Raw genomic sequence first — 13,281 nt, forward strand, 5'->3', positions numbered from 1 at the left:
CAGAAATGTCTGCTTGGCATAGTACGTTGAGTTTTATTTAAGTATTCAATTTTGCTTAAGTGTTAAAAATAAATAGCAAGCAAATAGCTCGAAATTGCGACCATTTTGGTCGCATATGCGCCCGAAAATTAATCGATGCGACCTCATAGTAAATTTGGGCGCATTAGTGCGACCTGTTTTGATTTTTTTTTTTTTTTAAACGTGCTGAATCGCTCTTCCCTGCCGCTATATTGGTTCATATTAGCTGTCAATCACCCAAGGCTTTTCACTGTTAGATGACAGGGAGGGAGCTTTTATGTCCACGGGAAATGCAAACGGCTAAAGAGTGAAAACTTAAAGCACGCAGGTTTGCAAAGTGCAAACCCCACCTAAAGTTGAGGCGCAGATGAGAGCGATCATGACACGTCACGTGGTGAATATTGATCCGCCAGCTGAGATCAATCGAGTACGCGCTTCTTGGAGAAGGTGCCCGAATCATCATGCGTCGCATTCACTGCGTGTTCAGCGCAAATGTCCGCTAAAAGTCAAATCTAATACTGTATCATCGCCAAAGAAGCTCGCCTTTACTAAGTTTACACTGAAACTGCGTCTCATAACAAACAGCGGTATTGCGCCGATGGTCAACCTGCTCATAAATTGGGTCGGCTGACTCGCCTGCTTTTCCACAAACACAGAAAAATGAAAATCAGCTCAGACGGAACATTTAAATTGACACAAACTGAAACCAAAACTTTTAAAGAGTGATAGAAGTGAGACTTTACTTACTTTCTTTTGCCTATTCTTTCTTGAGGTGTATATTATTTTTTTAATTTAGTTAGGCTACTGATGACTGTTTTGCAGCTTTCAGCCTTGAATTTAATATTTTATTATAATCTTTTGTTTGTTTTGCAGCAGAAATATTATTTATTAAACTGACATGCATATATATGCTGTTTAGCAGTACAAAATAAATATTTCTTACTGCAATGCTTCATTTTTGTTTGATGCAAACTATACATTTATTTTTCATAAAGTAACAGACTTTTTATAGCAGATAACTTGCATTCAAGCACATTCAAGGCAGCATGATGATGAGAAATGTAATTCATTGTTACTATTATTGTCATTTTCATCATCATTAATATTCTAGAATTATAATACATACACATTTTGGAATTATTGCACACAAATATCAATGTCATCTCAGCATTAGATAGTTGTTTCTGGTTTTTGTTAGTCCTAATTAATGTTGTTTTAAAATACAATAAGTCCCTTAAAATACAATTTGCAGCGGTGCTCAATCATTTTTGGTGGGTGCTCCTAAATTTTTTCTGGTGCTCCTAAATTTTTGAAGTTGGGAGCACCGGTGCTACCAAATAAAAAAGTTAATTTCGAGCCCTGAATAGTAAGTATTAAATTGCTTAAATATTAAAATTAATAAAAATTAAAACAAAAATAAACATGACAAAAAGAACATAAAAAACCTAAGCTAAAATATAAAAAAATGCACAATATAAATAAATACTAATTTAAATAGGTTCACACACTGGATGCGCCACACATTTTAGAATTCTAAACATAGACTTCTATCAGGGTATGCACACCAGCGCCACAGTCTGCGGTGCCCAGCTATGACTCAGAACATGGTTCATATTTCTGCTGCGCCACAGCCCCATCAGAACAGTTTCCTTTAAAATGTAACGTTTGAATGTGCGTGTCTGTTGTGATACTTCCAACTGTCATGTGCGCGCCATGTCGCAGCGCTGAGCAGCACACAACATAAATAATATATGAATAGCATATTAGTGATTTGTATGTTTTTCATTTGAGAGCACTGAAATTCCATTTTTAAAAGTACTACATTATAAAAATAGACATTTACTCATTCATTTATTTATTTATATTCATTTTTTATATTCCTTTTGCCGGCAGCTAGCTCTCTGCAACTCTCACAGGGAAGCCCACTGAAGCTAAGCAGGGCTGCGCCCAGTCAGTACCCGGATGGGGGACACCACATGGGGAAGCTAGGTTGCTGCCTTAAGTGGTGTTAGTGAGGCCAGCAAGGGGGCGTCCAAGCTGCGGTCCATGTGAGTCCTAATGCCCCAGTATAGTGACAGGGACTCTCTGTGGTCATTAAAAATCCCAGGACGTCCTTCCAAAAAGAGTATGGGTTTAACCCCGGCATCCTGGCCAAATCTGCCTACTGGCCTCTGTCCATCTCGGCCTCCTAACCCTCCCCATATCATAATTGGCTTCATCACTCTGTCGCCTCTTCATCAATCAGCTGGTGTGTGGTGTGCGGTCTGGCGCAAAATGGCTGCCGCCGCATCATCCAGGTGGATGCTGCACACTGGTGGTGGATGAGAAGATTCCCCCCTATGTGTAAAGCGCTTTGAGTGCCCAGAAAAAGAGCTATATAAATGAAACGAATTATTATTATTATTTATTTATTTATTTTTCTTTGGCTTAGTCCCCTTATTTATTAGGAGTGGCCACAGTGGAGTGAACTGCCAACTATTCCAGCATATGTTTTACACAGCAGATGCCGTTCCAGCAGCAACCCAGTAGTGGGAAACACCCATATACGCTCACATTAACACACACACGCACACTCATACTACAGCCAATATAGTTAATCTAATTCACCTATAGCACATGGCTGTGGGGGGAAACAAATGCCAACACGGGAAGAACTCCACAGAGAAATGCAAACTGACCCAGCTGGAACTCGAACCATCGACCTTCTTGCTGTAAGGAGACAATGCTAGCCAACCACTGAGCCACTGTGCCACAAATAGATTTTTATAATAGTATGATTTCTCACCTTCAGTGTGCTACAAAACAATGAGGGTGAGCAAACCATAACTTCTTTAATGTCTTTATTTTCTTTGATCAATCACTTTATCCATTTAACACAAGCGACTTTATTTTTCCAAACACCGTGGCCAATAATTTCACTTGATATGACCTTAACGATGACAGAGCGAGGCACATTAAGTAATGAGATACTCATTAAAGAAGCCATTTCTCAGTTCAAGAACATCTATCATGACCTGAAGACAGACTGATGTACTGTCACACACTATGATTACAGTCAGACCCACACTTCTGTGTCTGTAGTTTCAGAAGCTCCTGTGCACCTGTGTGAGGGAATTGTTGGGAAACTCCAAACCAATACTAAACTGAAACAGATGGCCTAATGCTAAAAACAAAATAGAGAATCGAAAATGCTAAAAATGTCACAAAATGCACTTTGTTCATCTATAAATAAACCCATAGGTTGAGAAGACATTTTACATTCAGTAACTTACTTCTGCAGGTCCATGATTTCATTAGTAAGTGAGTCCAACTCTTTTATTGCGGAGAAATCTGCAGCCTGCAGTGTGACAGCATTGTTCTGTTCAGAAGAAAGAATAGTGTGAGCATTAAAAAATATTAGAAAGCTTATTAAAAGAAAACTGTACTAACCATCTTTAAAAACTATTATATTAGATCAGATCAAGGTTAAAACAATGATGACAGAGGAATTTAGTTTAGTGTTGTAATTCTAGACAAAAGATCACCACTTTCATTTAGCAGGCAAACATTACATTATTCAAAAGTGGCATTAAAAGGTTAGTTATGTTGATTTTAAAATATAAATAAATAGTGTTCTTTCAAGCTATGGTTCTGATGAAGTTTTAAGCAGCAGAATTACTTTCAAGATTCTTAATGATCTTTCTTGTGCATCAAAATAAGCATATCAGCATGATATCTGAAGGACCATGTGCAAATTTAAGCTTTGCCTCTTCAGAAGGTTTTTGAAATTGCCCTATCAGCTTCTCTCAGCTTTGCCATAAATTGAAAATATTTTTAATATATGTGCTTGAATGTTTTTAGTTTTTACTTATTCCCATGTAGTAAGGGATTTTTTCTGTCTTGCTGATGAAATTAAAGGATTCATTTAGGATGAAATTAAGGATTAATAACAGAAAATTATACCATTTACATAGATCTTAAATTAAAAGATAATAATAAAAGATGACAATATTATTAGTGTTCATCACAGAAACATCATTTTTGTTAAAACATTCTAAAACCTTTCGTTAGCTGAAACAAAAATCAGTCACCATTTACAATAAGGTTTAATTAGACAGCTGAATCAACCAAACTAAAACAAAAAAATAATCTTAACTACTAAATTTAATTGAACATAAACTAAAATAAACATAACATAAATACCTACATTTTTTTAAAATATATTACTTATTCCCGTTAGATACAGGGATTCACTGTACCTGTCGTGCCAGTCTATCAGGAGGAGGAATCATTTCTGGAGAGAGTGTCTGAGGTGGCTCAATTCCCTTTGACAGCTTCTGATTGATAAGATATAGAGCCAGTGCAAACTGATCTCGGGTCAGCTTTCCGACATCTCCTATATCACACAGTTCCCTATAGAAACATGCAGAAAACTTTAAGATCACACACAGAAACACTACAACAAGATACACTGTTACATATAGTTTGAGAGTTATGAAAGGATATGAAAGGATAGTGTACACCAAAATTCTAATTAACTTGCCCCAATCGGTTAAAAGCAAGTGGTTTATGTTGATAATAAAACAAAAATCTGTATATGCAAAGAAAACAAATCTAACTAGTTTACAAATGAAGTTGTGTAATAAAATGAAATGACATTAAAAAAAAGTATTGAACACATGAAGAAAGGGAGGGGTAGAAAGGCAGTGACAGCAGACAGCAGCAGAAATCTCTCAGTAGTTATTCAGAAACACTCTGCCCTTCATCATTTTTCTATCTTTGGCTCTCGGCGAAGGCGGTTGCACTTTTTCCCTCTACGTCCCATATCTCTTCTTGCTAGCTCTTTGTCTTCGTCTTATTCTATCTCTGAGGCTCTCCGTGCCCTGCTATCCAAACGAATAAGTAACTATGTATTTGATCAACTGGTCTCTGAATGCGATTGACACCAACTTCTTGAAGAGAAGTTTGGGCTCGGGAGACGTTTGCAGCTGCATATGTGATGAACGGGCAGGAGACATGGCGCGTCGTGTGCCTGGCTGTCTGTCTCTGGAGGATATTGAAGATATTTACCTATTCGGAAATTTGATTACAGGGTTTCTGCTGATGGGCTTATGCAGGGCCCTGGGGTATCGACGATTGATGAAAGTGGTCAGTGCTGCTCAAAACCCCACCAGGCTGGCCGGGTTGATTAAAACGATGGGCAGATGGGCTAACAATCAGACTGCAATATTAGATCGCAAATTGGAAAACATCTGGGTGAAGCTAGCGGCTTTTCAACAAGATTTGGCCAGATCTGTAGACGAGGGACGGACATTAAATATCTGTGAAATTAGCAGATATTGACCTAAAGTTTAAGTATTTTTCTACTCTTTCAGCTTTCTTGTTTTATTTTTTCCTGCCAGACGGCCTCGGTTGGAGAAAAACAACTTCAATACAAGGCAATACAAGGAGACACTCTGAAATTCCTACTCCCTGTCAAGGACACCTGTTGGACTCTACAGGCTTACACACATACACAGTTACAGATAGACAATCACTATCTAGCCCCTCATCCCACGCTTTCACCCACTGGAGGGGGTAGGCGGGTCTGCGACCAGCGCCCCCATGGCTGCAGGACCAGATGTCTGCCCACCCTCATCGGACTAAATCCACAACCCCTGTTCCCATCCCCTGTGGCAATGTTATGTCTAGTCTTTGTGTTTATGTGCAAATTGCTGGGCTTTTTTTCTCAATTTCACTATATGAAAGTTTATGTGACAAATAAAAGCCTGATTTGAATTAATATTAGCTACTTCAGTCCAATATCTACATTATCAGGATGATAAAGATGAAACCTGGGTGCACATTTCAGCAAATCAATGATTCAAAACACAGCCAATGAAACTCTCAAATGTTCTAAAAGAAAGCAAATTAAGATGTAGAATGGCCCAATCAATCACATGCCTTGAATCCAATATAGAATACAAAATGAAGCACAGATTTAAAAGATAAGACACACAGAACCATCATGATTTCTACACTCTGTTGATGTCTGTGAAAACCTCACACCTGAGCAATGCATGTGACTTCATTCTCCACATGACAGGCCAAAAAAAGCCTTTTATATAAAGTATTAAAGACATTTCAGTAGTTCAGCACTTTCTCCTTGTGTCATTTTACTGTTATTACACACAACAAATTTTCAGATCTTTTTTTTTTTTTTTACCAAAATCTGGTTTAATTCCATGTCAACAGCTCTTTAAGAAATATTATGTGAAAAAAACATGACGTGTTCAATATTTATTTTGCCCACTTTATAAATGTACAGACATATTGGATTTATATATATATATATATAGAAAAATAATCTAATACGTCTGTAACAAAGCAAGGGCGAGTTTTCATTTTTTAATCGAATTATAATATTTGGGTGAATCAAATATATTATGATTTTATACCTTAAAGTCTAATCAACAAGACCATTTATGGAAAAGGAAACAAAAACAAATTAGGGAAATCTGAATAAAAGAAGCGCCATCTCACCAAATACGGGCCAAAGTTGCTGATGGCAAACCAGTCTTTAGAAATATATCTCGGACTTCAGCACCAGATACCAAACCATCCATGTCAGTGTCTGTCTTGGCGAATAAGTCATCGTATTTGGCTTTATCTGCTGGAGATACCACCCACTGCACACACACGCATACATACATACAAACAAACAACAAACATTGATTTATTCTGGGACATTTATAAATGACAATGGCAGCAATCACCATAATCATTCATATCATTTTGATGATTAACAAACTGAATAAATTGTACTGTACAAGCAAAGTAGCATACCTGTGATGGTGTTGCTTTTGCTGGCAGTGTTTTAGACCCAGAGTGGGCCGAGTTTCTCTCTTTATGCTGTGCTGGTGATGGTAGAAGGGGCATCACAGGAGGACTAGATGCTGGTTTCCGTTTTGATGGTGGAATCAGAGCGGCTGGGAGAGACATGGGAACCATCTCAGACTCCAGGGCTCTGTATACTAAATACATGGCCTAAAAACACACAAACACACTCATGATGTGAACTATAAAAACAGGACAAACATGCTTCTTGGGTTTTAAAGGCAAAGTAAGCAATTTTGTTTTAAAATCTTGATGAAAAAGCTTTCCACACCAATTCCACAAATCTGCGTACTGCACTTATAGGGCTTTGTGTAAAGACATTTTTTTAAACAGGAAACAGGATTTGTTGCATTGAATAGCTGAATTCTTTATTCAAACAGGAATTAAAACTAACATTTTGCCTGATCTGCCAATAGCTGGTATCAATTTAAATCACGGAATTGTGTGAATGCAATACATCTTTCAAAACAGTTGGCATGCCTTAATTGCACCAAAAATAGCTGAAATAAAATACTAAAATAAAACATATAATAACTTTTAAAAATGTAAACAATTGATAAAAATGAGAAATATGAAAAATAAGACTAAAATAAAACTAAAATGATATGCAAAATTAGCCTAAATAGAAATTGAAAAACACAACAAAAGGACCAACTAATAGTTTGTTTATGTGAGAGTGTTGTATCATGAGTGAAAAAGTTGTTTAATTTTAGCTTTTCAAGCTCCCAGCATGGGGTTGTCGTGTAAATGAACAACCACAGACATAAAGCTTCTTCCATTTTTTGTTGAAAACTGTCATGCAAACATGCACCACATAAAAATAATATTTTAAATAGTCTGACATGACAAAACTCACCACAGCAAACTCATCTTTGTCCAGCATGCCATCTCTGTCAATGTCACTGAGCTCCCAAACCTAAAACATACATCCAAAAGAAATCAATTACAACATTTCAATCTATTAAATTGTTTGGTCACACTTTATTTTGATGGTCCGTTTGTTGATTTTAAGTTACATTGCATCTACAGGCCAACTAATTCTCATTAGATTATAAGCAGACTGTTAGGTTGGGGTAATGTTGGGGTAAGCTGACATGTACTAATACTCAAATGGACCATCAAAATAAAGTGTTTACTTGTGACTTATTTTTACATTTTCAAGAGGGAACGACAAACTAGCTGTAGATCAGATTTACGTTTATTATAGTTTATCTTTTAAAAGAACATTTCACCAAAAAAAAAAGAAACTTTCCCAAACAATTATGAGTTTTTTACTAAATTCTGTTAAATTTGGCTTATCTACTATTAAAATCACTGACTTCAAAAGTAGTATTTCCACAAATACTATGAAGGACAATGATTACAGGTTTTCATCCTTTTTTAAATATCTTCATTTGGTTTTAACAGAAGATAGATATTAAGTAAATGATGACAGAATTTTCAGTTTGGTTGAACTTTCCTTTTAAAAATGCTATGCTTTCAAGCAATGGCTCAAGAGCGCACCCTGGTGGCTAGGCCTACAAATGCACCTTAACATATATAAAAGTGATATCTTTACACTATGCAATGAACTTTGAATATAAACCTGTTTTCCACCACGTTCATCTTACCCTGCCAAGAACATCCACTGGGAGTTTAGAGTTGAGGAGCACTGGTTTGACCTTATCGCCCGTGAGCATGCCACCCACTGGAGAGAGGCTGTCAAAGATGGCATCGAATTTCACCTTCTCCTCTGCCTGTATGACACACAACACATTCATAAATGAGCAATAAAGTGACTGTGGCACTAAAGGGAAAGGCTGATCTATAATTTATGAATAATTGTACTGACAACATTTATACAAATAATTAAAAATCTGTTGTGGATTTCTGACCTTGACTACCCATGGGGTGTCGGCAGGCACAGGGCCAAACTGAAGAGGACTGCTAGTGTCGTGCTAGACAGGAAACAGAAGAACAGTCATCAAGTCAATAGAAACATAGCGCCATTTTCCCCTCAGTAAGCAAATAAAATCACAGACTCTGCAGCTTTAAAGTCATTGGTAATTATATTCCCAGGTCTCCCTCACTTTAATGGGACTTGTGATGACGTTTTCCTGGTCTGGTGAAGAGGAAGAGGAAGTTAAAGTCTTACTTACAAACTTTGGGGGAGGGACGGCAGTGTTCAGGCTCTTATAAGCAACTTCAAGTCCATTCTGAGCACACGCCACCAAACGGAGGGCAACAAAAAATTGCTGGGAGGAGACAGGCAGGCAAATATTGTTCAGAATGTACTGCTCAAACTATTTACACAACAAAGTATCATCATAACAATGCTGCTTCTCAAAATACCTGCTTGTTCAGCGAGCCTTTGCATTCGGAATCTGCCAAGTCCCATATCTGTGCAATAAAAAAGAAAACGATGAGACAGATGAATCAGAAATCAGAACTATGTGTACAATTAACAGTTATACTAACATGTAATAGGGCAGAAAGTTCTAGTTTATTTGTATAGCACTTTACACAACAATCATAGTTTCAAAGCAGCTCCATTGCATTACATTTAAAATCAGAAAAGTTAAGGAGTTGGAAAAAAAAAAGTCCTACAGTTATGTGATGCATTGTGTATATGCTTTACTAAAAAGATCAGTCTTTAATGTAGTTTTGAACTGAGAGTGTTTCTGAGTTTAGGAGCCAGATATGAATACCCTCAACCTCCTTTAGTGGACTTTGTTACTCTGGGTATTGCCAGAAGCCCTTAGATTTGAGATCTTAGGCCCCATTTACACTAATACGTTTTAGATTTAAACGCATAAGTTTTGCTACGTTTATGCTTTCTGTCCACACTACCCTGAAGTTTTCAAGCTCTAAAAAAAAAAACAGCGTTTCCAATGTGCTAAAGAGGCCATTTTCATTTTAAAATGCTGTTCATCCATGTTAGTGTAGATGGGGGAAACGGAGACATCTGAAAACGCTGTTGACATTCGCACTACCTGATTGGGGCCTTTTCTCAATATCAAGTACATAAGGTTCAGACTTGCATGCTTTCCTTGTAAAATTGGGTAAATCTTCAAATGTATTGCCAGTGTACTACAGTGTACTATCTTAACAATAAAATAAAAACATGAGGTAAAGTACTGTCTTTTTAGTTTTTATATAAACAACTTAAACAAAACAAAGACCAAAAATTTTAAGACATCATGTACATGTTTATATGACCATCATCTTCACTGGATGGAAATTTAGAACAAAACAGAGCCTCCTATAACTGCCTCCTTTCATTTTCATTGTCAAATAGGCTATGAAACATTAGGTTCACTGTGTGGTCTTGGCAATATGTGCTTAATGCCAGACTATATGCACACAAAGATTAATGCATGGTAAAATAAAAAACAACCTGCTTTTTGGCAGAATATAATTTTCAGTGTGAGTTATAATTTTAATAGTCAATATAAGCCAAATTATAGGTATAAAGTACGGTAAGTACTGACTGCCTGGAGCTTAGACGCTAGAATACGCTGAAGTAGCTTTCAGTGCATGCCAGAGTGTGTGTATGGTCATGTGATGTGTGTTTTCAGTGGTGTAGTGTGGATGGAGAGTTTTTCAGAAACGCTAGATGAAACGCCAGTGTGGATGTGGATTGTTTTCAATCTAAAACCCAAACGTATTAGTGTAAATGGAGCCTTAGACCAGGTTGGACTGTAGAGAGACAGAAGATTGGTTAGATACACAGGAACTAGACTATTTAAAGCGAGAAACTGAGTAGTACAAGTAAAAAGTGCTCTTAAAATGTTGCAACAGATTATTATTTACAACAAATCATTGAGAATCGATTACATAAGCAGTAAATAAGTAAATAACACCATCTATTTTGTTCTATTTAAGTCATCTTGATGTCTCCAGCACGCGTTAATCGATTCACTGATTTGCATTTCCCACACTGCTATTACTGAAAGCATGCTAATTGAAGTTACCTTGCCAAGGACCAGGTCTGCAAGGCCAGATCTCTTTAAAAACAAGGCTGCATCACCAGCTCCTACATGCCCGCTGCTGGACGGATCTACCTGTTGTGGAATAAAGCATAGTAAGCAAAGGATATGTTTTTCTATGATCAGAAAATACAGTTTAAATCTAATATTGTGAAAAATTGTTGCAAATTTAAGGAGCTATTTGTAGAAATCAGAATCCAATTGTTATTAGCGACACCAGTGGCCATTAAATAAAACTGCAGCCAGCAACTTAAAGAACACGCAATAGCATTTAGGATTTTCTCCCAATACTTTACACATCACAGACATAGTAATACTGTTCAAACTGCCTAATAACTATGATCCGTCTAACCCTTTTTATTTAAAGTTGAAAATATAATGAAATTGCAGCAGTATGAAATGAATGAAGGTTAAAGTTGGTTTTAAGGCTGTGCATTAATAACACAATAACATGCTAAATAATGCTATACAATATATCCATACAATATTTTTTAAACTCTTATAACCAACATACATTTAATTTTCTCAAGGAAATAAATAAAGTATAAAACAGTAGAATGTGTGAATGTTTGACCATTTAACTATGGTTCAGCCACATGCTGCCTGTCAGTGAGGTATATCTTTCTAGTGCATCTGTTCTCCGCCTTCAGCTTCTGATCTCTACTAACTTTTCAGTTACAGATTTTGTAGTATAAAACATTTGCAATGCAGTATGTGTGGACAGATATCGGCCAAACTGAAAAAAAATTGAATAAAACATTGGTATGCCAATTGCACATAAAAAATTTAAAATATTATTTAAAAAATGCTCTGTGCATCTCTATCTGACACTATTTATTAGCGGTGGCCATTAAATAAACTGCAGCTTATATCGCTCATGCTGTATCTTAAATATTATTAGCATTTATTTAATGTTTTATAGAATGGAAGAGAGGTTCTCATGAGCATGTGTAAGCATCTTTTTTTCTTTCCTGATCAAAAAAAGCCCAGAGTGCTTCAGTTACACTGGAAAAAAAAGGTCTGCATGCTTTAAAAGATGACCTAGAAAGCATGGCAAATTTAATTTTTTTCAGTTTGTAACAAGCTGGTAAAAGATTAGCAACCAAAAAATGATTTAATACATACATTTTAACCATTTAATCAATTAATATTAATAGAATTAAAAAGTAGTCTGTAATAGCAAAGCTACAATTTCAGCCATAAATTAAATTAAAAGCCATAGATTAAAGTCTTCAGGTGTTTTTCGTTTGATATTAAACAAATGTTCTTTTTAAAACACAAGACACAAAAAAATGGGTCCAATCTAATGCACAAAAACTCAGCTGGAAATATTAATTCGAATGAAAACCAGTAGCGAAATGTTTAAACCCCATGCTACAGTCTTCTTCACTGACTGTCCTGTTCAGTTTGGAAAAAGTCATCACTAATTCATGGCGGCATCCTCTTACTGAGAGAAGCACACTTACAGAGGCAGAAGCCTCAGAATGCTTTTATCTCAAACTGACAGAGTGGTTAGAGTTTTATTTCTCTTCTTTCACCAAGCGCCCTATGAAGCCAAAATGAGACATGACACACACAAAAAAAAGCCGATAGAACCCTTACCTGCCGATAGTACTTCTCATAGACAGGATTTCCACTTGAAAGCTGCAACCGAATACAATAAAACACCATTAAAAAGCATTATTTGATCTATTTAAACAGCTTAAAATGATAAAGCATTTAATCAAGCAAACAGTGCATTCTTCTAAACTACTGACTTTCTTGGCAACAAAGATGCATTCAGATCTCTGTAGAAAACGTTAAAACCATCTGGCAACCAGGTGAGCATTTCCAGCAAAGTGAAAACAAATGATTTGGAAATGACTTTAAGTTTTTGGAAACCTTTTATTTATTTAAAGATGTACAATATACATGCATCCACTCATTAACAGTGGCTTTCTTAAGTCTCCTGGCATTCTCAGCTGAGGCGAGCGTCACATTAACACTGAGCTTTTTGTTGAGTTTTGATACACAATAGTCAGGCAGAACCCACATTTGCGCAACCAGATCATCAACACTGGGTTTAGTCACGGCCAAGAGGCTAATTTATAACATATGGACGAATCAAGTGAAATATAATATTAAGAAAATTTCATAATTGTGATTTAAAGTTTTTAGTAAACACCAATCCCTCTGCCAATCAAAAGCTATTACAAAGCTCATACGCTCTTACATAGCTGACATCATTGTGATGCATGAGCATCAACTTGATTTTCTGGCTATGTTAGGCGAAGTTCTGCCAGATTCCAACTGCTTTTTGGTTGTAGTTCAACAGCTCTGTCTGTCTCCCGTCAGGTGGTTACTGGTGCATGCTAATGCGGTGCTGGCACACAATATTCTGTGCCACCAAACATTTCCTTGCCCTGCTGAGAAAGGAGTAGGAGTTTTTGTTTTGCTTCTT

At 36.6% G+C, this 13,281-nt stretch overlaps 1 protein-coding gene across 3 annotated transcripts in view; it reads right to left on the reverse strand.

Annotated features, from left to right (window-relative positions):
- Window positions 1-13,281, reverse strand: part of eps15 (epidermal growth factor receptor pathway substrate 15) — a 40,300-nt gene that overhangs the window by 23,474 nt on the left and 3,545 nt on the right. For 2 of the 3 annotated variants that reach the window (XM_005166923.6, XM_002663099.8), the window contains exons 2-12: window positions 12,444-12,485; window positions 10,827-10,916; window positions 9,205-9,252; window positions 9,012-9,107; window positions 8,748-8,810; window positions 8,484-8,609; window positions 7,730-7,789; window positions 6,823-7,023; window positions 6,520-6,665; window positions 4,257-4,410; window positions 3,291-3,376 (exon numbers count right to left, since the gene is read on the reverse strand). In XM_005166923.6, the coding sequence (XP_005166980.2) occupies window positions 3,291-3,376; window positions 4,257-4,410; window positions 6,520-6,665; window positions 6,823-7,023; window positions 7,730-7,789; window positions 8,484-8,609; window positions 8,748-8,810; window positions 9,012-9,107; window positions 9,205-9,252; window positions 10,827-10,916; window positions 12,444-12,485 (1,112 nt within the window). The remainder of the gene's footprint in view (window positions 1-3,290; window positions 3,377-4,256; window positions 4,411-6,519; window positions 6,666-6,822; window positions 7,024-7,729; window positions 7,790-8,483; window positions 8,610-8,747; window positions 8,811-9,011; window positions 9,108-9,204; window positions 9,253-10,826; window positions 10,917-12,443; window positions 12,486-13,281) is intronic. The other variant, XM_068223119.2, reaches the window with a different exon arrangement.

The sequence above is a fragment of the Danio rerio genome, chromosome 8 (assembly GCF_049306965.1).
Source record: "Danio rerio strain Tuebingen ecotype United States chromosome 8, GRCz12tu, whole genome shotgun sequence".
Classification (NCBI taxonomy): domain Eukaryota; kingdom Metazoa; phylum Chordata; class Actinopteri; order Cypriniformes; family Danionidae; genus Danio; species Danio rerio.